At 50.6% G+C, this 18,901-nt stretch overlaps 6 protein-coding genes across 6 annotated transcripts; 2 read left to right on the top strand and 4 right to left on the bottom strand.

The window, feature by feature from the left end:
- Window positions 1-721: 721 nt before the first annotated feature.
- N7487_011061 (uncharacterized protein) lies at window positions 722-1,927 on the top strand (the record flags this gene model as incomplete). Its single annotated transcript, XM_056878791.1, has 4 exons — window positions 722-982; window positions 1,045-1,178; window positions 1,233-1,767; window positions 1,820-1,927. 4 exons carry the CDS (start codon window positions 722-724, stop codon window positions 1,925-1,927), a joined length of 1,038 nt encoding a protein of 345 aa, XP_056724110.1.
- A 2,329-nt stretch (window positions 1,928-4,256) lies between these two features.
- N7487_011060 (uncharacterized protein) lies at window positions 4,257-4,547 on the bottom strand (the record flags this gene model as incomplete). Its single annotated transcript, XM_056878790.1, has 1 exon — window positions 4,257-4,547. One exon carries the CDS (start codon window positions 4,545-4,547, stop codon window positions 4,257-4,259), a length of 291 nt encoding a protein of 96 aa, XP_056724109.1.
- An 85-nt stretch (window positions 4,548-4,632) lies between these two features.
- On the bottom strand, window positions 4,633-6,264 carry N7487_011059 (gamma-glutamyltransferase family protein; the record flags this gene model as incomplete). Its single annotated transcript, XM_056878789.1, has 4 exons — window positions 4,633-5,535; window positions 5,596-5,945; window positions 6,011-6,029; window positions 6,100-6,264. 4 exons carry the CDS (start codon window positions 6,262-6,264, stop codon window positions 4,633-4,635), a joined length of 1,437 nt encoding a protein of 478 aa, XP_056724108.1.
- Window positions 6,265-7,061: 797 nt separating this feature from the next.
- On the top strand, window positions 7,062-8,436 carry N7487_011058 (uncharacterized protein; the record flags this gene model as incomplete). Its single annotated transcript, XM_056878788.1, has 3 exons — window positions 7,062-7,258; window positions 7,324-7,642; window positions 7,714-8,436. The coding sequence occupies 3 exons, from the start codon at window positions 7,062-7,064 to the stop codon at window positions 8,434-8,436; spliced, it is 1,239 nt and encodes a 412-aa protein (XP_056724107.1).
- A 462-nt stretch (window positions 8,437-8,898) lies between these two features.
- On the bottom strand, window positions 8,899-13,065 carry N7487_011057 (PE repeat family protein; the record flags this gene model as incomplete). Its single annotated transcript, XM_056878787.1, has 4 exons — window positions 8,899-11,699; window positions 11,967-12,170; window positions 12,219-12,728; window positions 12,819-13,065. 4 exons carry the CDS (start codon window positions 13,063-13,065, stop codon window positions 8,899-8,901), a joined length of 3,762 nt encoding a protein of 1,253 aa, XP_056724106.1.
- A 3,758-nt stretch (window positions 13,066-16,823) lies between these two features.
- N7487_011056 (MFS transporter) lies at window positions 16,824-18,623 on the bottom strand (the record flags this gene model as incomplete). Its single annotated transcript, XM_056878786.1, has 3 exons — window positions 16,824-17,123; window positions 17,184-18,193; window positions 18,254-18,623. The coding sequence occupies 3 exons, from the start codon at window positions 18,621-18,623 to the stop codon at window positions 16,824-16,826; spliced, it is 1,680 nt and encodes a 559-aa protein (XP_056724105.1).
- Between the last annotated feature and the right edge of the window lie 278 nt (window positions 18,624-18,901).

The raw sequence follows: 18,901 nt of genomic DNA, 5'->3' as shown, positions 1-18,901 counted from the left end.
GGTTGCGATGGTATTTGGAATCCATTCCATTCCCTATTATAGTATTGTAGCATTATATACTAGTATAAATAGGGTAATAAGCACTAATTACGAACGGTAGCGAAATTACGCTATCTCGAACCAAAACAGCCAACGGCCTATTCCGCCAAATTCCTTGTTATGAATCATTAAAGGGCAGACTGGAAAGTGCGCCTCAGCCGCACTCATGTTGGCTCTAATGCAATGCCCCTGTCGTGTAAATTTAGTACGGCTTATGCTCTGATCATCCCGCAGAGCGATCATCGCCTCCACGCCCGTGCTGGTTTTTTTCTTTTTCTTTTTTTTTTCCCTGGATCTAATCTCAGTTAGCCTTAGTTAGCCTTATGTTGGAATTATTTTTGTTGGAATTATTATTAGCATGAATACTCCGTATATTTTAGGGAATTAATTCATTATTTAAATTATTTAAATTATTCTTTTTTTTTTTAGCGCATATTAATTTCCTCCAATTTACCCAAAGTCTATTAATCCGTCTCGTAGATCTGTAGGAACAGCCCTTCTACTGTGCATATTGTTCCCTCTATATCAGTCCACCCTCCTCTCTTCTTCATCTCTTCTCTTCTTCCAGGATTCTCTGCAGCTTACATCTTCCAATTCAAACCAGCCTTATATCTATATCTTGTATCATTCCATCCCTCCCATACTTATCTACTCTTTCTCTTCTATTGTCTTTATACACGCCATGACCCGGGGATCCACAGGGCGCATCGGTCCAAACCACATCGTCTCAGTCTTGAACTCGCCCTCTGTCTCCTCCTCTTCTTCACCTGAACCTCAACAACTTGCTTCCAAATCCAACATGGCGGGCCGGAAGAACAGCATGCGTACAACCTCTCCGGCAGATGCTACTGTGCCCGTGACCTATACACCAACCACCCATCGCATTAGCAAGGCCAAGAAGGGAAAGCGCGTACATGCCTGCCAATACCCAGCATGTGGAAAGGTCGGCGCAACCATATATATCTATAGACACCTATCGGTTCAATCAAACTGACTCCATTGCAGGTCTTCACCAGAGCCGAGCACCGAAGACGCCATGAGTTGAACCACAACCCCGAGGCATCGTACCGCTGCGCAACACAGGGGTGCAAGAAAGCATTCCACCGTGCTGATCTACTTGCGCGCCACATGGAGAGACAGTGAGTATTACAGGGAGCTTTTGGCAATATGGCGCATACTAACAAGAATGGCAGCGAACTCGAATCACAATCAGAGCAGTCCTCGTGGACATCCAACAACCCACAGCCCATCGCAACCGAGTCCGCTGTCCCGCGCTGTATGTCAATGGACCATGGAATGCCATTGACCGCACCCTCCCATTCACACTCCATGTCTATCGGCTCACTCGTGGCTCCGGGGATTCACCCGGATCTGGCAAACAACGACTGCTCATTAATGTGGAGCGGCGTCGACTTGCCCCTACAGCCCCGCCCGGCTTTCCATAGCCAGCTCCCAGAGTCTGTTGACGACAGCCCATTCTACTCTTCCCCCGCAGAGACCTGCCCCTCGCCTCTGTCGGATGCGACTTTCTCTCTCCCTCCCCACTCTAGCTCCTCCATCTCTTCCGCATCTGTGTCGGTCATCGACCAGTACCCCAAAAATATCCTCAAGGGCGATGTCACCTCATCCCCGCTTCAGATGCACACTCCCCTCCGCTGGGATACTGATGCCGGCATGCCTCCATCGCATCTAGTTCCCATGTCCATGGGGGAGAATATGATCCAGCCAGTGAGTTCTCTTTGTGATTATTCAGTGTGACCATTGACTAATATATCCCCAGCCCGTTCAGTGCCACTACCCTTCTCCTCCGTGGTCCAGCGCAGAGTGTCTTCCCTATGAGGACCAGGTCCACTCCATGCAGCAGTTCCCTGTGACCTGGAGCATGTGAAAATATCATCGAAGCTCTGTGATCAAACTATATTGATCATAGACGGGCAAATTTTATGACTACATACACAACTACCCGGGCGTTTGCCTCCATACGAAACCACCGCGGATGATCCAACGGCCCTAAAAATCTTTGGACTTCATGGAAAACAAAACAGATGTGGGTCCAATGGACGGGACTCCCGAAGGGTGGTCTCGACTCCTTATAAATGACTCAATCGTCATTACCAGAGCTCTCCACCTGTCTCCATTCTGGGCCGGAGTAACCACCTGGACTCTGGGTCCACCGGTTGCCGTCGCTTCACGCACCCATCAATTATTCCAAATAAAACGACCGAAGTGTCACGGACACAAACTAGGAGTTGGAGTTGGAGTTGATGGTCCTTTTTTCCTTTTTTTTGTTTGACGCATTTCCTTATGTGTGATATTTGACGACACGATCATGATTCTCTCTCTCTTTTTTTTTTTTTGCCATTCTTGTCTACTATACCATCTATACCCCTGCAGGCCATTCAAATGTACTGCAAATTTCGTTTGACGATAGTCCCACCATACCCCGGCATTTTATAAATGTATAGCTCCAACCTTGGAAATTTGATGAAATGACAAATCTTTTCAAACGCCCGATATAAAGTTCAACTCTAATAAATCAACACCCGTGGCTCGGTTGGCCGTCATACCCGTGGACCCAAGCGAGATAAGCGATCTTCGATCTAGCGGAAATCGATTCCATGGAAAAGGATAAACTTCGGCTTATGTAAAGCGGAACAAAGCGCCAGGAAAGAACCGAACCTTGGAAAACATCCTTTCCAAGTACCTAGGTAGGTAGGTACAACGTTGGACGCTGTAGGTAAAACGTTCCAAGGTTCTTCAAAGGCATTGTACGCCCCAGGGTTGACTATCAAATCTCCTGAAATTCAAAGTGCAAAAGTCAAGGTCCCACAGCTTACAATTCCAATTCCAATTCTTGAAAAAAAAAAAAAAAAAGTCCGCCCAAAAACTCTCTTTCGGTCGCTACTTTGTGGTCCTGGACCTTAGCGTTTGGCTAAAGACTCGACTAACTCCACTTTATATTCCCGTACGCCCCGAACGGCCATTTTGTGAGTACATAATCATCAACTGCTGTTATTAGGTAGGGAGTTAACCACGCTGGTCCCCAGGCTATTCTCGATGTGGTAAACGGACCTGCTCTTCTCCACCTTGTTTCTCTCCCCGCTAGACTAGTTCTGGGTCTCGTGGAGTAAATACTAGAGAGGAAAAATAATTTTAATTGGCTGGGTCGGTTCCAAGGTTTGGATTGGAGGAGTCGTCGTGGATTCGGGTCTTGTGTTCATCTCGCGCGGAGAGCCGGAGAGTAGGTGGGTTTTTGGGCTTCGATCTGGAATTGGCCTTTGAGACTGTGTCTTAGCCCTGGACCTGAGTACTACTAGTATGAGTATGAGTATGAGTAAGCTTGGTTCGAGATGGGGAGTTTGAGGGTTGTTATTTGTTTGATTTATGATCATACGTTTACATTGATGATTTTGTCTTTTGGTTATGAATTTCAATGTTGTATCACCGTTATTGCTTTCCCCCTTCTCCTGAGTCTTACCTACAAAATAGTTAATTAGAGCTGTCGCGGACTTGGCTGTGGGGCACGGTTAGTCTGGCGTGTCGATCAGGGGTTCTCGTGGGAGTCATACGGTTTTTCGAGGCCTTGGCTTTCGTTTAGACGACCTGCCTGCTTGAGCGATGATATGCATTTACTCTTTGTTTTGGTGATTCTTGATTGGGCTTGGTGAATTGGGTGTGCTGTATTTGGTATGTAGTGTGGAGCATGGAGTAGTGTTGTGATAGATACTGTACGTAGTATAGGTACTGTCTACGGGTTATGGCCTACCTACATTGTAGGGACAAGATTGCACCAGGGGTTATGGTTGTTCTTTGGCACATCTAGTCTCTAACTCTTCTGTGGAGACCTTTATCTATAACAATAGTACTCCGTACTGTTCTCTTTGACAAGAATTGGGAAATGGGTTTGGGGTTTGCCCTTCATTCCCCTATATCGATACATCCTCCGCCATCCTTTCTCAGGGTGTATAGGGACATAACGTACAGGGCACTCATATGATAGAAATAGGGGGTTCAACATGGATCATCTTTATCTGAGTACAGCCGTGAAGCTGCACATTCATTGGTCTGATTGGTCGGTTTTACGTCGGTAGAAAGATCCGATGATAAACAGCCATGATGCTGTCTTAAGAAAATGAAACAGAAAGAATTAAGTAAAAGACGTGGACTTCTTGATAGCTGTCACTTGCGACTAGGTACATGTCTACATCAAGATGCCTCTACAGCAAAGGGAATGCCATACCATCGCCTCGAAGATCACTGCCTGCGGCATAAACCAACTTCCCATCGTCATAGTATGAACGAATGATCTGGCCACGACCAAACATAGACCGCTTCCAACCAGTCAACACCTCAATCTTGTGACCAAGACGACGTAGTCCCTCCACGGTGGCATCACTAATACCCTCCTCAACCCACACCGTGCGGTCAGTACTCTCGTCATTCGGCGCAGCAAGACAGAAGCGCGGCGAATCGAGCGCTGCCTGGGGATGATACCCGAAGGCAAGCATGTTGAGCATAACCTGCACATGGCCCTGGGGTTGCATAAAGCCACCCATAACACCGTAAACGGAGTGTAGGGAGCCATCGGCGATATTAGTGATAAGGGCAGGGATGATAGTGTGGTATGGTCGCTTGCGGGGGGGCTAGGACATTAGGGTGGCCTTCCTGCAGCGAGAAATTGGCACCGCGGTTCTGCAGCGTGAAGCCACAACCAGCAGGGATGATGGCCGTTCCGAACCCGGCGTAGTTACTGTTGATAAAAGAGATGCCGTTGCCCTCGTTGTCCGTCACTGCGAAGTACACCGTGTCGCAGTGGTTGTGCGCTGGACTGCCGTGGTCCAGGATATCTGCTGCGCGTTCGGGTGTGAACAGCTTCGCCCGCTCTGCGAGGTACGCGCGGTCGAGTAGGCCCTGCGAAGGCACGCTCTCCACATCTGGGTCTGTAACCCACCAGGCTGCGTCGGCAAAGGCGATGCGCAGACTCTCAATTACAGCGTGTAGGTACTCAGCAGAGTTATGCTGGGCCTCAGTGAACTTGGGGATCTTGCCTGATTTCTCAAGTTCCTCCATGATGCCGAGTGCCATTAGCGCCACGATTCCCTGGCCGTTTGGTGGGTGCTCCCAGATCTCAACGCCTTGGTTGGCTTCGCCATCTGTGCCGGGTGTGGCTTTCGAGACGATGTCTTGGCCAGTGAACTTGAGTGAGATCGCGTCGACTTCCTGTGTCCCGGTCTCGGCGTGATAGGCTAGATCCTCGAGTGACATGTAGCCCCCCAGGTCTTGCACCACCTTGACGATCGATTCTGCGATCCGTCCTTGGTAGAATCCTTTCTTGCCCTCTGCAGCGAGTGCGCGGAAGGTCTTGGCTAGAGTGGGATTCTTCATGATTTCGCCTGGACGCGGGGCTCGCACGCCATCTTTGGCTGAAGGATCGACTTTCAACATTTCACGGAAATTAGGGGATGCATTGCGGATATCTTTCTCGGATTCATTCCACTGCGCGCGGATTAGTTTATGGTACCATGGTGCGATTGTGGTTGAAAATTGAATACTTACACCCTGAGATGAAAGCTCCGACACAGGAAACCCCTCCTCTCCCAGCTCAATGGCAGGCTGTAGAATCTGCTCGAGCGACAACTTACCGCTACCGAACTTCTCGATTGTATCAACCCATCCTGCAGCCGCTCCAGGCGTAGTCGCAGCTAGAGCATTCAACATGGGCATCTTGCCCGGCTGTCCGGGGGCCAGACCGAGATCCTTGCGGACCTTCTCTAAGCTGGCATTACCAGGATACCGACCAGAGCCATTGAGCGCATGCACCTTCTTCGTCTTGGCATTGTAGAAGAGACAGAACATGTCGCCTCCGATGCCCGTGGAGCAAGGTTCAGTCATATTGAGTCCGGCGGCTGTAGAAGCATGAGATCAGTTCATTGTTTCGTACTGTGATTATGCAACTCGAGGCGAGGCTTACCAACGGCAACAGCAGCATCCTAGGCAAGAATATCACAGTCAGTATTGCTGAAATGGAATGCGACGCGTAGAATTGAATAAGGCGCATACCGCTGCATTTCCACCTTGACTCAGGATCTTATGACCCGCAGCAGCGGCTAGTGGTTGGGTGCATGATATGATGCCCTTGGTGCTGTGGACAGTACTCCGTCTACTAGCAAATGGGACATAGTCCGCGTTCTCGCGGGTGTATACGGCTTTGGCGTTGAGCGGCATGGCTTGGGATGATAGAGAAGTGGAAGAGCGGGGGATATGAGGGGGGGATATCAGATGCTTATCAACCCCCACCAATTTCCCCAGGGCAGGGCAGGGCTGTCATAAATGGATAAAAGGAAAGTAAATTGGAATGTTCCTCGGTAAAGTCTGACGAATTGGAGGAAATTGAATGGATACTACTTGAGTATGACTCCAACTATGGGGAACCTTATAATTACCTAAGTAAATACTCCTGCCCAGACACCTGGGGTCCACTACTACATCTATATACTTGTAACATGTGAAGAACTTAATTCCTTATACTCTTTGAGCCCCTTATTATGGTGTTACTAAATAACATGTAGTATGTATACGCTGAAATCAAAGAGCTTTGAGAATACACTGCTATCAAGGTATAAAGCCGCGTTTGTTACCCGATTAGGAAACAAACGGCTGAGCTTATGTACCTGTATACATCTATGGATACTCCATATCGGAGTTGAACATGGCCTCCCCGGTGATTTGACCGAGGCTAGTTGAGAGAGTATGACGTATACCTAGGTATCATTCTATTATTGTGCTATCCACATCGCATCCTCATTTCTGAAATGAAGACAAGTTGAACAGTCGACATCCATGGATACAGAAACGTGATCACGTAACTCACCGCCCCGGTTTTCGGAGCGGCAATTGATCCCTCCGCCATCATCCCACCCCCCGGACCATTCAGTTCCATAGATGTTGAACGGGGCACTATAAAAGACCCCTGATCTTATCTGATGAACCTGATCTTGAGAAAAGGCCTCTGATGGAGCAGCATGGTGGTATTTGTCGACCTCGACGATGCATTTCCCGATGGATCGGCACATTTGGAGAAGCCATTCCCATTGATGGTTGACCCCATCGCGTCGGAGCCGGCCGAACTATCCACATTGCCTACTTTGCCGAATGAAACGACCAACGAGATCCTAAACCCCAATCGGAATGGATTCTCCGCGGCTTTGAGTTGTTATCCGTATGTATTTGCCTGCCAACAGCCGTCAAATAAGATTCAGACCCAGCTGACAGGTCACACCATAGTATTGTCAAAGAAATCGCTCGCGCCATCGACCTGAATACCCTCTATGCCCTCTCGAATACATGTCGCCAGTTCCACGTGAACTTGGCACCATTCCGCCACCAACTAGCGAGAGAGACTCTCCGGTGCGAGAATGAATACATCGAAACCCTAGCAGAGATGCTAGACAGCGGCTCTGTCCTCCCAGACAGCGTCAAATCAGTCATACGACTACTAAGCCGTCCCAGCGGCGAGCAAACCCGTATGACCCGCGGGAAGGTGGCCAAGTGCGCGCGCGACATGGTGGGCGAATGTCGACGCTGCGCCAAGGTTGTATGCAGAGTAAGTCAAATCCCCTCCGTCCCCCCGCGCCAAAAAAAAGACCCGCCAAATTGCTAAACCAAGCTCCGCAGAACTGCACAATCAAACCTCCTTCCCAACCAGCCCTTAAAAACCGTATTCGCCGCCTCTGTCGACCCTGCGGGATAGCGCCACTCTCCTCCCATCTCTCTTTCACAAACTCAGATCCGCACACCCCCGACTCATGGAACGAGAATAGCGTCGCGGCAATTGCGTTTGCGCGAAACCCCTGCAATTGCGAGGAAGCCGTCTGGCTGTGTACGCAGTGCGGAATGACACTGCGTAGTAATGACACGACATACCGTCGTGTCTGGGCGTGGCGCACACGCTACAGCACGTACCTCGGCGGTGGGCTGGGTACTGGCATTGGCGAATGCAGTCAGGGTGTTAAGTGCGGGCGTGGTGAGAACTGCCTTGCTGCGCAGGAGATTGAGCTTGAGGTTGACTGTGAGGCCGATGAGGGATCTGGGTCTGGGAGTGATACCAGTAGTAGGGCACATAGTCCTGCAGCTCCTCCCTCGTTCGGTTATGAGGGGATTGGCGTCTCGGATAGCCACGAGGATGAGGAGCCTGGGTATTTCAGGCAGGAAGTTATTGGGCTGGGTGGTATTGTGAAGCATAAGTCTAAAAAGAGGGTTAATGTTGGTGCTTGTGTTGTTGAGTATGAGGATGAGAGGGATACAGGTAATTATCTTGAGAGGGAGGAGAAGGGTTTGTATCGTGCTTGGTGTGGGTGGTGTTCTAGAGTGATTCCGGCGAAGAGCGAGCAGATTTGATTCTACTTTATTACTTATTCGGACTGTCTGGTCTAGGGCTTTGCATGTTGCATATTGCATTTAATGCTCGGGCGACTTCTCAATTGTTTACGACTGATACCACTGGCGAAGATACCAGTTTGGTAAAATGACATGCCTCATGAAACATGATTCGACTGATGGGATTGACGTTAGGGAGTCAAATTGGATAGAGATACATACTACTGTGCATACGGAGTATAGGCACTCGAGATAGCCTTAATCAAAATCCTTGTCAAGTTGATGCATATTGAATCAAATCTGGCTAATAAAATCAAGTCAAGTACTCCTGCAATGATTCGCTCCCCAATGCAAGCACAAATTCATCAAGCATACACATTGTCACATAGATCATTCTGTCAAACCACAAACCACCCCCGTTAAAGTAAAAGACAAGGTTGAAAGTAGAAAGAAAATCAAAAACGCAAAACAATCTCTACAGTCTCAATGGGCAGCAATCGCTCTCCAGAGACCCTTCAGCTTCGACTCCTCTCGGGGAGGCGATTCCTCGCGTCTGTGGCGACGATGAGAGCGAACCTCTCTCGTCTCCCTGGAACGCCGGGAGGAGCCCTCAGGCTTCTTCTCCCTCTCCTTCTCTCCCTCGATTTCTCGTTCACGTGCGTGCTCACGCTCACGCTCCTTCTCCACCCGGTCTCTCTCCCTCTCCCTCTCCTTCCTCTCCTCCCTAGATCGACCATGCTCAGCCGTCGACGAGCGTCGCAATCTCCTACTCTCAGTGCGCTCAACACGCTCAGTGCGAGGAGGCTCCTCTTCGCGCCGCGACCGAGATCCGCTGGACCGACCACTGGAGTGTCGCTCTTCATGCTCCGCTCGATCCTGATGGCTGCCACTGCTGTGGCTGTGACTTGTCGATGACCGGCGTGGCCTCTCAATTGGTGGTGCAGCCTTGGCAGCATTTAGACGCAGTAAAGGCCCATTGGTATCCGACTTGCCTTCAGTCATGTACCGCAGGAAGGCACGAGGCTTAGGCGTCGGTATGGATGTTGATACTTGCTTCGATGATGAGGTCCTTGTTGAGCGAGCTCGTTCGAGAGGCTGGTCCGAGGGAGTATCGGAGGTGCGGTGTTTGGATCTGGGTTCGATGACTTCGGGCTCCATTTCTGGTTCCATTGCCCTCTCCTTCTCCTTCACCTTATCCCTGGATGAGCTCTTGGAGCGCTTCAATTTCTCGGGGGCAGGAATACCGCTGCGCTCTCGTTCCTCGGCGAGAGCACGCTGCTTTCGCTGTGCCTGTGATTTCTCGTCGTGTTGGCGTCGTGCTTCTTCCAGTGCCTTGGCCCAGCGGTTAGTGAAGATGTTTCGCTCGCTCTTCTGACGCTGGAGTTGATCCCGGCGGCCTTCGGATGATGTCTTGGAATGCCGACGCTCTCCTTCGATTGGTGAGGTACGCTTTCTGCGGCGTCGGGAGTGGCGGACTGCTGCGGCTTCTGCGCTTTCGTCAAGAGGCTCGGCTTCGATCATCTCCACCTCGGGCTGGGCGTCTGCTGGGGGTGGTACGAGCTCGTCGGGCGCCACTTCGTCGTCAGCGGGGACAGGTACTGGCTCGGGGGCAGCTTCTGGTTCTGCTGGTGGGTCTTCAGCGGGGAGATCTCTGGCAGCCTCTGGCTCAGGGGTTGGCTCCTCTGGCGGTGTCTCAGACAATGCATCTTCCGGCGTTGGAGTTTCGACTGGGACTGCAGCTGCCTCGGCCTCTGGTGTCTCAGCTGGGGCCTCGTCTGGAACCACTAGTTCAGCCGGGGATTCGTCAGGTGCCGGGATCTCAGCTGGAGCAGCTTCAACAGGAGCTGGCTCTGCGGGCGCTGGCTCGTCAACAGGTGTTTCCACTGGGATCTCCTTCGGCGCCTCATCGGGTACGACTTCAGGTTCTGCTACGGCCTCTGCGGGGGTCTCGGCAACGGGCGTTTCTTCCACCGGGGCGGGAGCAGGTGTCTCCTCAACCGCTGGTTCTGGAGAAGGGGTCTCCTCTACAGGATCTGCGACAGCGGGGGCATCTTCGGTCACTTCCTTCTCTTCAGCGGCAGGTGCCCCGGGAGCTTCAGGAATCGGGTCAACGGCTTCTGGTGCAGGAGGTGGAGTCTCTTCAACTGGCTCCTCAGTGGGAGGTTCGACAACAGCCTCAGCAGCGGGCTCAGCAACAGGTTCAGCAGCAGGTTCTGGAGCGGGTTCAGGCTCAGGCTCAGCAGGAGCTTCGGCGACAGGCTCCGTAACAGGCTCAGCAGGAGCTTCAACGGTAGGCTCCGGAGCAGGCTCAGGCTCAGCAGCAGGTTGAGCAGCAGGTTCGGCAGCAGGTTCGGCAGCAGGTTCGGCAGCAGGTTCGGCAGCAGGTTCGGCAGCAGGTTCGGTAGCTGGCTCAGGCTCAGGCTCAGGAGTAGGCTCAGCAGGAGCTTCAACGGCAGGTTCTGGAGCGGGTTCAGGCTCAGGCTCGGCAAGAGCTTCAACAACAGGCTCCGTAACAGGCTCGGCAGCGGGCTCAGAAGCGGGTTCCGGAGCGGGCTCGGGGGTGGGCTCAGCAGGAGCTTCAACGGTAGGCTCCGGGGCAGGCTCAGGCTCAGCAGCAGGTTCTGGAGCGGGTTCGGGCTCAGGCTCGGCAGGAGCTTCAACAACAGGCTCCGTAACAGGCTCGGCAGCGGGCTCAGAAGCGGGTTCCGGAGCGGGCTCGGGGGTAGGCTCAGCAGGAGCTTCAACGGCAGGCTCAGGGGCAGGCTCAGGCTCGGCAGGAGGCTCAGCAGCGGGTTCAGGGGCAGGCTCAGCCGGAGTGCTTTCTTCGACGGGTGCCTCTTTGGGAATCTCAACTGGCTCGGGCTCTGCAGCTTCCACCTTCTCCTCCGCAGCAGCTTCGGGTTCGGCAGCAGGCGTTTCCTCAACTGGCGGGGCCTCCGGCTCTGGTTCCTTGGCAGGTTCTTCGGGAGCCTTCTCCTCTTCTGCTGCAGGTTGAGCAGGTGCCTCTGCCTCCGCTGGTTGTTCGCTTATTTCAGCTGGTGCTTCAGGCTCCGGCGCTGCTTCAGCGGCTGGTTCCGGCTCTAGGTCGGCGGCTGGCTCTGGTGTTGGCTCTGGGTCGGTTGCCTTCTTGCCTTTCTTGCCCTTCTTTTTCTTAGCCTTGGCCGTTGGCTTGGGTTCCTCTGGCTTGGGCTCTGCGGGTGGCTCGGGTGCTGCTAGTTCCTCTAGAGCAGGGGGATCAGGAGGATTATCTGCGGGCTTTTCGGGTTCAGCTTCAGGCTCCGGGGCTGTTTCGGCGGCTGGTTCTGCCACTGGCTCTGGTTCTGGCTCTGGCGCTGGTTCTGCTGCTGGCTCTGGCTCTGCTGCTGGCTCTGGCTCTGCTGCTGGCTCTGGCTCTGCTGCTGGCTCTGGCTCTGCTGCTGGCTCTGGCTCTGCTGCTGGCTCTGGCTCTGGCACTGGTTCTGCTACTGGTTCTGGCTCTGGCTCGGCGGCTGGTTCTGGTGTTGGCTCTGGGTCGGTTGCCTTCTTGTTTTTCTTGCCCTTCTTTTTCTTACCCTTAGCCGTTGGCTTGGGTTCCTCTGGCTTGGGCTCCTCTGCGGGTGGCTCGGTTGCTGGCGGTTCCTCTGGAGCAGGTGATTCATCGACCTTTGGGGCTTCTTCCTCTAGGGCGTCCTCGGCGGCCGCTTTAGCAGCAGCCTCTTTCTCGGCCGCTAAAATCTCAGGATCTACGTCTGCGTCAACATCTGGGAACCCTTCATCTACGTACTGTCAGCTTCGTAAGAACTAATGTAAGTTTGGATACTGACCATTGTTGCCGTCGCCTTCCTTTTTCGTGTCTTCACCTGCTGGAGCATCTTCTCCACCTTCAGGTTTTGTATCTTCAGGCTTTGCATCTTCTTCAGGCTTTGATTCCTCTTCAGGCTTCGCACTGTCATCGGGCGCTGCACCGCCTTCAGGTTTAGATTCATCTTCAGGCTTTGGGTCGTCTTCGGGCTTTGGATCTCCTTCAGACTTGGCTTCTTCTTCGGATTTGGCTTCTTCTTCAGACTTGGCTTCTTCTTCAGACTTGGCTTCCTCTTCAGGTTTGGCTTCCTCTTCAGGTTTGGCTTCCTCTTGGGGCTTTGCTTCGCCTTCAGGCGCTGCACCGTCGTCAGGCTTTGGTTCCTCTGTGGGTTTCCCGTCTTCTACGGCAGCGTCCTTGGAAGCCTCGTCGGGATTCTCTGCATCTGGCGCTGGCTCATCCTTGCCATCTTCTTTAGCTTCTGGGGCAGCCTCCTCGGGTGGAGACTCGGCTGGTGGTGCAGCCTCTACGGAATCTGAACATTGTATGTTAATATCAAGTACAAAAAAGTAGAGTATAGATTCTTCGGCGAGAAACCTCATCATCTATAGAAACATGTACTTACCTGTAGGTTCAGCGGACGGGCTGTCATCGCCACTTGGCTCAGCGGCAGGGGGGTCTTCAGAGGCAGGGTCCTTCTCCGGTTCGGCGGTGGGCTCCTTGTTGTCCTGGTTTTGGCCCTCGGTCAGATCGGTCGTTGAATAGGTGACAGGGTAAAATTGGAAAGATTTAGTCTCATAATCAAAGGTCGAATATTGACGTTGGACCGATGCATATGAGAACTGAGGGAGATCGGCATACTTGTAAGACATCCTCAACAGCGGCTGCCGCCGGGGACGGGGCAGGGTCGACGAGGTCTTTGTTCTCGGGTTCAGGGGGTGGTGCAGAACCGACGGGAGGGCGATTGTTGTTGTTGTTTTTATTGTTCTTGTTCTTCTTCTTACTCTTAGGGGCCATGATCCCCGGTCAACGACGTATCATATATCGAGAGCCTGGGTGAGGCTGACTGGCGCGTGATGTAACGAGAACCGGGACAATGGGAAATTGACAAGCCGGCTTGTCGGGCTCGATGCACGGAAAAGTATGGGGCGGCAGGGGAAATCGAGGAACAAAAGATACAAAATATGGACAATTGAGTGTGAGACTGGGCAGGGTACCTGATGTATTAGAGTACTAAAAGGGAAAGGAAGGATATGCTTGTTTCTCTGGTGACACAGAGGTCGCATTGGACAGTCATGGTGAGGCAGCGTATAATAGTTCATCTCCTATGCGGTCGGATGGGACGACAACAAAGTGCATTACGGTCCTTGGGCCCTGAACGTCACCAATGAACTGCCCGATAGAGCCAATTGTTATTGGGCCACGTCGGTCGTCGGGTCTCCATCTCCAGGGCCGACATGATGGTTTAGTGAGGTCCGGTGCTTGGTTAGGGCCGGGTGAGAGCAGCAGAATCCCCACCGGCAGGAAGAGCTGCAGCACTAAGTAGTAAATGGGGAGATGGGATTGGGGATCGGGGGGGCACATCGGTCAAGATAGGAAAGGTAGTGCTGCAGGAGTATGGAGAAACTGGGTCTGTTGAAGTGGGGTGGATGCCACCGAATGTTGAAATTGAATTGGATTGACTTGGTTTTTTTTTTTTTCTTCTTTGTTTTCGTTTGTTTTCGGGCCTGGATACTACACACAGACACACATATTGAGATGAGAATAGAAATGAATTGGGCCGAGGAAACTTCGTAGATGTACAGTACACAAAGCCACGAAGGCAATGTTTCAGTAGGAAAATCGATGGGCGACGCATAGGTGATGCAGACCCATTTCTGCCCAACGTGCCCCGGTAACGGCGGCAAATAGGACGCAGGCGTACAAAGTACACCGGTGGGGAGACCAGGACGATTAACCTCAAACGGGATCCGATACTGGGAGGCAAATATTGGAACTTCTCAATCTCTGCATTATTCATATAATTAAACTGGGAAGGCGAAACGGGGTGGTTGGGAATGAAGTTGGTATGGAGCTTGATGGAGTCGTGGATAGTCGAATCTCCACTTTGGACACCGACACCGACACCGACACTTCAGAGTATTGTCCGAAAACATTATTCTGTGACACTCAACTGTAAGGGATCCAGCAGTTGAAATGGTGATGTAATATGCAGTTAAACATCGTGGACTGCATCAAATGTCTTTGTAAAAGAAAAAGTAAGAGGGAAATGGCGAAATCCGGAGTTTCTTGGGGTCAGGTGATATTGCGCATTGGACTTGGACATCAAATTCTCCCTCGTTTCTGCTATATTCTGCTATATTCGAGATTTTCATATGCTGTATTTCCATTCCACCTATGATTACAGATCTTTGCGTCAATACCAGCCACTCCTAAATCAACACGTCCGCCAATTTCTGCATCCAACTTGGTCCGCGAAGTACACTAACTGACCCCACGGCTATCTGGTCGATGTGTCGTCTTACAGCAGCAGCTTCGCCACTGGGATCCTCTTCTTTCAAAATGACATATGTGTTCAGTTCGACCTAATGTACCTAAGGGTATAGACCTAATGTACCTAAGGGTATAGATAGGTACAGAAGCCAACTCTCGAGTCTAAAAAGAGCTGCATGCATGTCTAGGCCACTTTTCGCTTTTCTAGCGGATCATCTCGGCGCTGACTTTTCGTGTTATTCCCCGATATGCTGTACCTCCTGATACAAGTCGTTAGCCAAATCGCCAGATACGGTCATCTATGTACCCAAGTCCATGCAGCGGGCCGAGTATCCATGCCGTGTTGGGGTGATTAGCAGATAGCGGTCCTCTCGAGGTGAACCCATTGCATTTGTAAATATTATTGGTGGATTTGTTTCTATTCTCAGAATCGGGCCAGGTTTCTTGGGTCTTGTTTGCATACGTTGGACTCCTAGACTCTTGGACTCTATACGGGGTAGATGGGCATATACATCACTCTTTTTCACTGAGCTGTTACTTTGTCACCCATGTACTTGAAAGGGGTATGCCGATCGGAGAGGAGACGTCTGAAGGTTAATAGACTTTCACTCGATGTCTTATATTTGAGATTCTAACTAGCGAATGGATAGGTCGTATGAAGTATAGCTTGGTAGGGGTGTTCCCGGCATCGGATCTTCAAGAATAACCCGTGCGAGGAAAAGAAAAAACTACTGGCAGTGGAGGGCTTCGCTTATTTTGGCAATGAAAACGTATTCGCGATATCGCTTGAAAAGGTACCCCATACATACGTTGTAGACCCTGGGAATTTCAGCAAATATCCCTTCTACTCCGTTATCCCGCCGGCGATCTCCTTCCCCTCACAGATGCATCGAATGTTCGCTAGAAGTGCTGGCTAGTCAAAAACATGGCGTGATAGAACTCTGATTGGCTGCCTCACTTTTTCATGCAAGTGAGTTAATACGCGCAGTATTACTCAGATCTATATCTTTTTCTATACTCCGTACGGAGTAAAGATTGAAGTGCACCTATGTAGGTAAAGAGTAATTAGTTTGAACATACGCAGTCAATTGATCTTAATGATTCAAGAACCTACTTTCTCGACCAGAGGAAACCATAACTGATAGACCAATATTTGGTACGGTGTATCTAGGCCTAGATAATATGCACGATAACACAAATACGGGGAACTACATGCGTACTAGCTTGGCATATGCAATTACCGGGACACGGATTGAATGATCCTAGGAGAAGTATGATTCTCAAAATTTGAAGTGAGGGGTCCCATGAGATAGAAGCCATTACGGGTCGATATTGGTTAATACCCCCCCCGTCTGTAAGTGGAATTCGCATATGAGACCTGTGAATCCCCTTTCTTGGAACTCTAGTTTGATATGACTAAATAAATGATATATTGAGTCGCGCGCTTGATTGCGCAGACTAGAGTTGACGCAGGTATTGTAGATACTGGTAGGACATGTTCATATTTGATGGAGCCCGTCTAGGTGAGTATATTCTACTTGCAGGATTGGCAATGCGGTATGAACCAAAGACGAGGTTAAGATGAAATTAAACGCTCTTCAGACACTATAAAAGGTGTTACATGTAATTCATCTAGACAGCCCGATGGTAGCCGAAGTCGTTCAGTTCATCACGAGGTGGTTCAAGAGGATGAAGACGGTGTTGAGTGATCCGCCCTAAATCATTTTCTGCCTCCGAAACCTCCCCGTCCTTCTCGCCGCGTACTATTCTGGCTAGTATCACCCTCGATTTCCTTTATATCCTCAATATCAATGGGTTATACATAAAAAAGTGGTTCTTACCACCTTTGTATACACCTGGAAAGACCTGTAGAACAAAAACGCGTCGATGTGTTCTTGCATATAATACTAATGTCATCTTGACAAATAAATCAGACTATTCAAGTCTTACATCGTCGAGGACAGAGTAAGATACAAATCATTTATTTTTGTTGGACTTATGTCCAAAACAGAGAAAGGTTGTTACCGAGACCAATTGTGTCCATCCCAGGCCCTTGACAACCCCTAAAAAATTAATATAAAAATATGCTCGAACGCCGGAGATAAAATGCAACCTGGTAATACAGAGCAAAACCAACTCATGCCCGCATGTGTGCATCCAGAGTCTTTCTCCACTTGGGGCCGTTGACTCTCATCAAGAAGATGACGGAGCTGCTCGCGAAACTGATTAGGCCGAGGATGGTGAAGAGCCATCCATTGCCGATACCGCTAATGATCGGGGCCGTGACGACGGAACCGACACAGGAGAAGATGTTTCGCATGAAGTTGTTGAGAGCTACACCCTCTGAGGACTTTTTCGGCATGAATTCGGTGAGCATGGTGGTTACCATACTGAAAATGAGCATGGAGCCCATACCAAAGAAGAAGTTTGCAATCATCTGTCGGGGTTAGCGAGTGCTACTAATGCATCATGGGGGCTATATTGAGGGTTTACATACCGGGACAAGCCAGAAGACTCCCTTCTCCGCTGCCCAACCATACCAAATCAGGGCTGCTGGGTACATGAAAGCACCAAGCCATGCATTCTCACGCATTCGGTCTTCTGGTCGTAGTACCAGTCTACCTTTCTCGTCGTATCGATTTGCCTTTCTCGCCTCCCGTTGCATGATACTGTCCATCCATTTGCCTCCAAAGATACTAGTCACCATGTAACCCAGTGAATTTGGAATGTACAGCAAACCAACGATGATGGTGGAGAAGTTGTATGGTTCCTGTGCAAAGGTATGCTCAACGCTGATATTGAGGACATACAGAGAACCAAAGGCGACACTGGCATAGTACACACTGAGAAGGACGGGGAGGAATCGGAGGTAAAGGATGATTTTGAGAGGATCAATGAAGATCATTTTTATCGTCTTAAGCCACCTTGTGGTGGACCGAACAACCTGCTGCGACGAAACTCGACTTAACGGGCGGTTGATGGCTGGATCCTCGTCGTCCTCCAGTTCAGCCAACACAGGCTTTTGCACGGCCAACGTCTCGGGAAGGGCGAACAAGATAAAGATGAGAGTGAGAGCACCAAATGCCGAGAGGAACCACATGGTGCTCCGCCATCCCCAGCGCTGAGCTAGGAGACCACCGACAATGGGCGCAAACAATGGCCCACACAGCGGGCCGAGATAGAAAATACCCATGGCACGTCCTCGCTCCCTAGGTTCCCAGAGATCAGCGATGGTGCCAGCACCAACCGCCTGGACAGAAGCAGAGGCGCCACCACTCAACATTCGCATAACAACCAGCATACCGATAGAATTCGAGATGGCGCAAAGACAGTTAAATACCACAAAGAGAGCAAAAGAAGCCAGGTAGATGGTCCGTCGGCCAAGTCGCTCGCTGAATGATGACCACCACAATGGGAATATCGACATGGCCAGCATGTACAATGCGATCGACAGATTAGTGATGGTGGTTGTCGTATTCAACTCCTTGGTTACTTGTGATAATGAAGCTGATAGAAGATTGATTAGAGATAATCCGAGGAATACCCTATTTATGATTGGAGACTCACGGAGAAAGATCGCGCTGCCCATCGGTGCTGTGGCTCCGGCAAGAGCGACGACAAATGTGATGAACCATTTCATTCGGCGAGTGTATGTCTTCGGATTTTCAACTTCTGCCACCAATGCCAACTGGCCGAACAAGCCTCTGCGCTTGAGTCGGGCGACCTTGATGGGAGGACCAACCTCGGTCAGCTGGCGTTCTAGGCGAGGAGGATCCTCTGGGTCGTGTTCTTCATCGGCGGTATTGCTGGAGGCACCCGATAGGGAGTGGGTATCATTATTAACCTCAGACTTTGTCTCGGCATACTCGGCTATGATCGTTGCATGTTCTCTGTTGTCCGAGGATGCGATGTCTTCTATCTCAGACTGCCCATGCATATTGGATGTATGTGATGAGGGATAAGGGCGACTTTTGCCAATTGAACATAAAATAAATCTGAATCCAAAAGAATAAGGCGCATAAAGCTGTACTTTGTACAAAAGTGAAGTCAAGTTTCAACAGTAAACGGCCCTGAATCCTGCAAGTAACCACTTGGGCACCTTCCTTGCAAAGAGTGTCGATCTATCCCACTGATATGCCTATTAAGATCAGCAAGACTGTAGTTACAAGGTTTGAATATATTGGATCCTCAGAGAGAAAAAAATAAATGTGAGAG

Source organism: Penicillium crustosum, assembly GCF_028827405.1.
Source record: "Penicillium crustosum strain IBT 35664 chromosome Unknown utg000005l_segment0_segment0, whole genome shotgun sequence".
Taxonomy (NCBI): domain Eukaryota; kingdom Fungi; phylum Ascomycota; class Eurotiomycetes; order Eurotiales; family Aspergillaceae; genus Penicillium; species Penicillium crustosum.
This window is presented reverse-complemented; position numbering and strand designations above follow the sequence as displayed.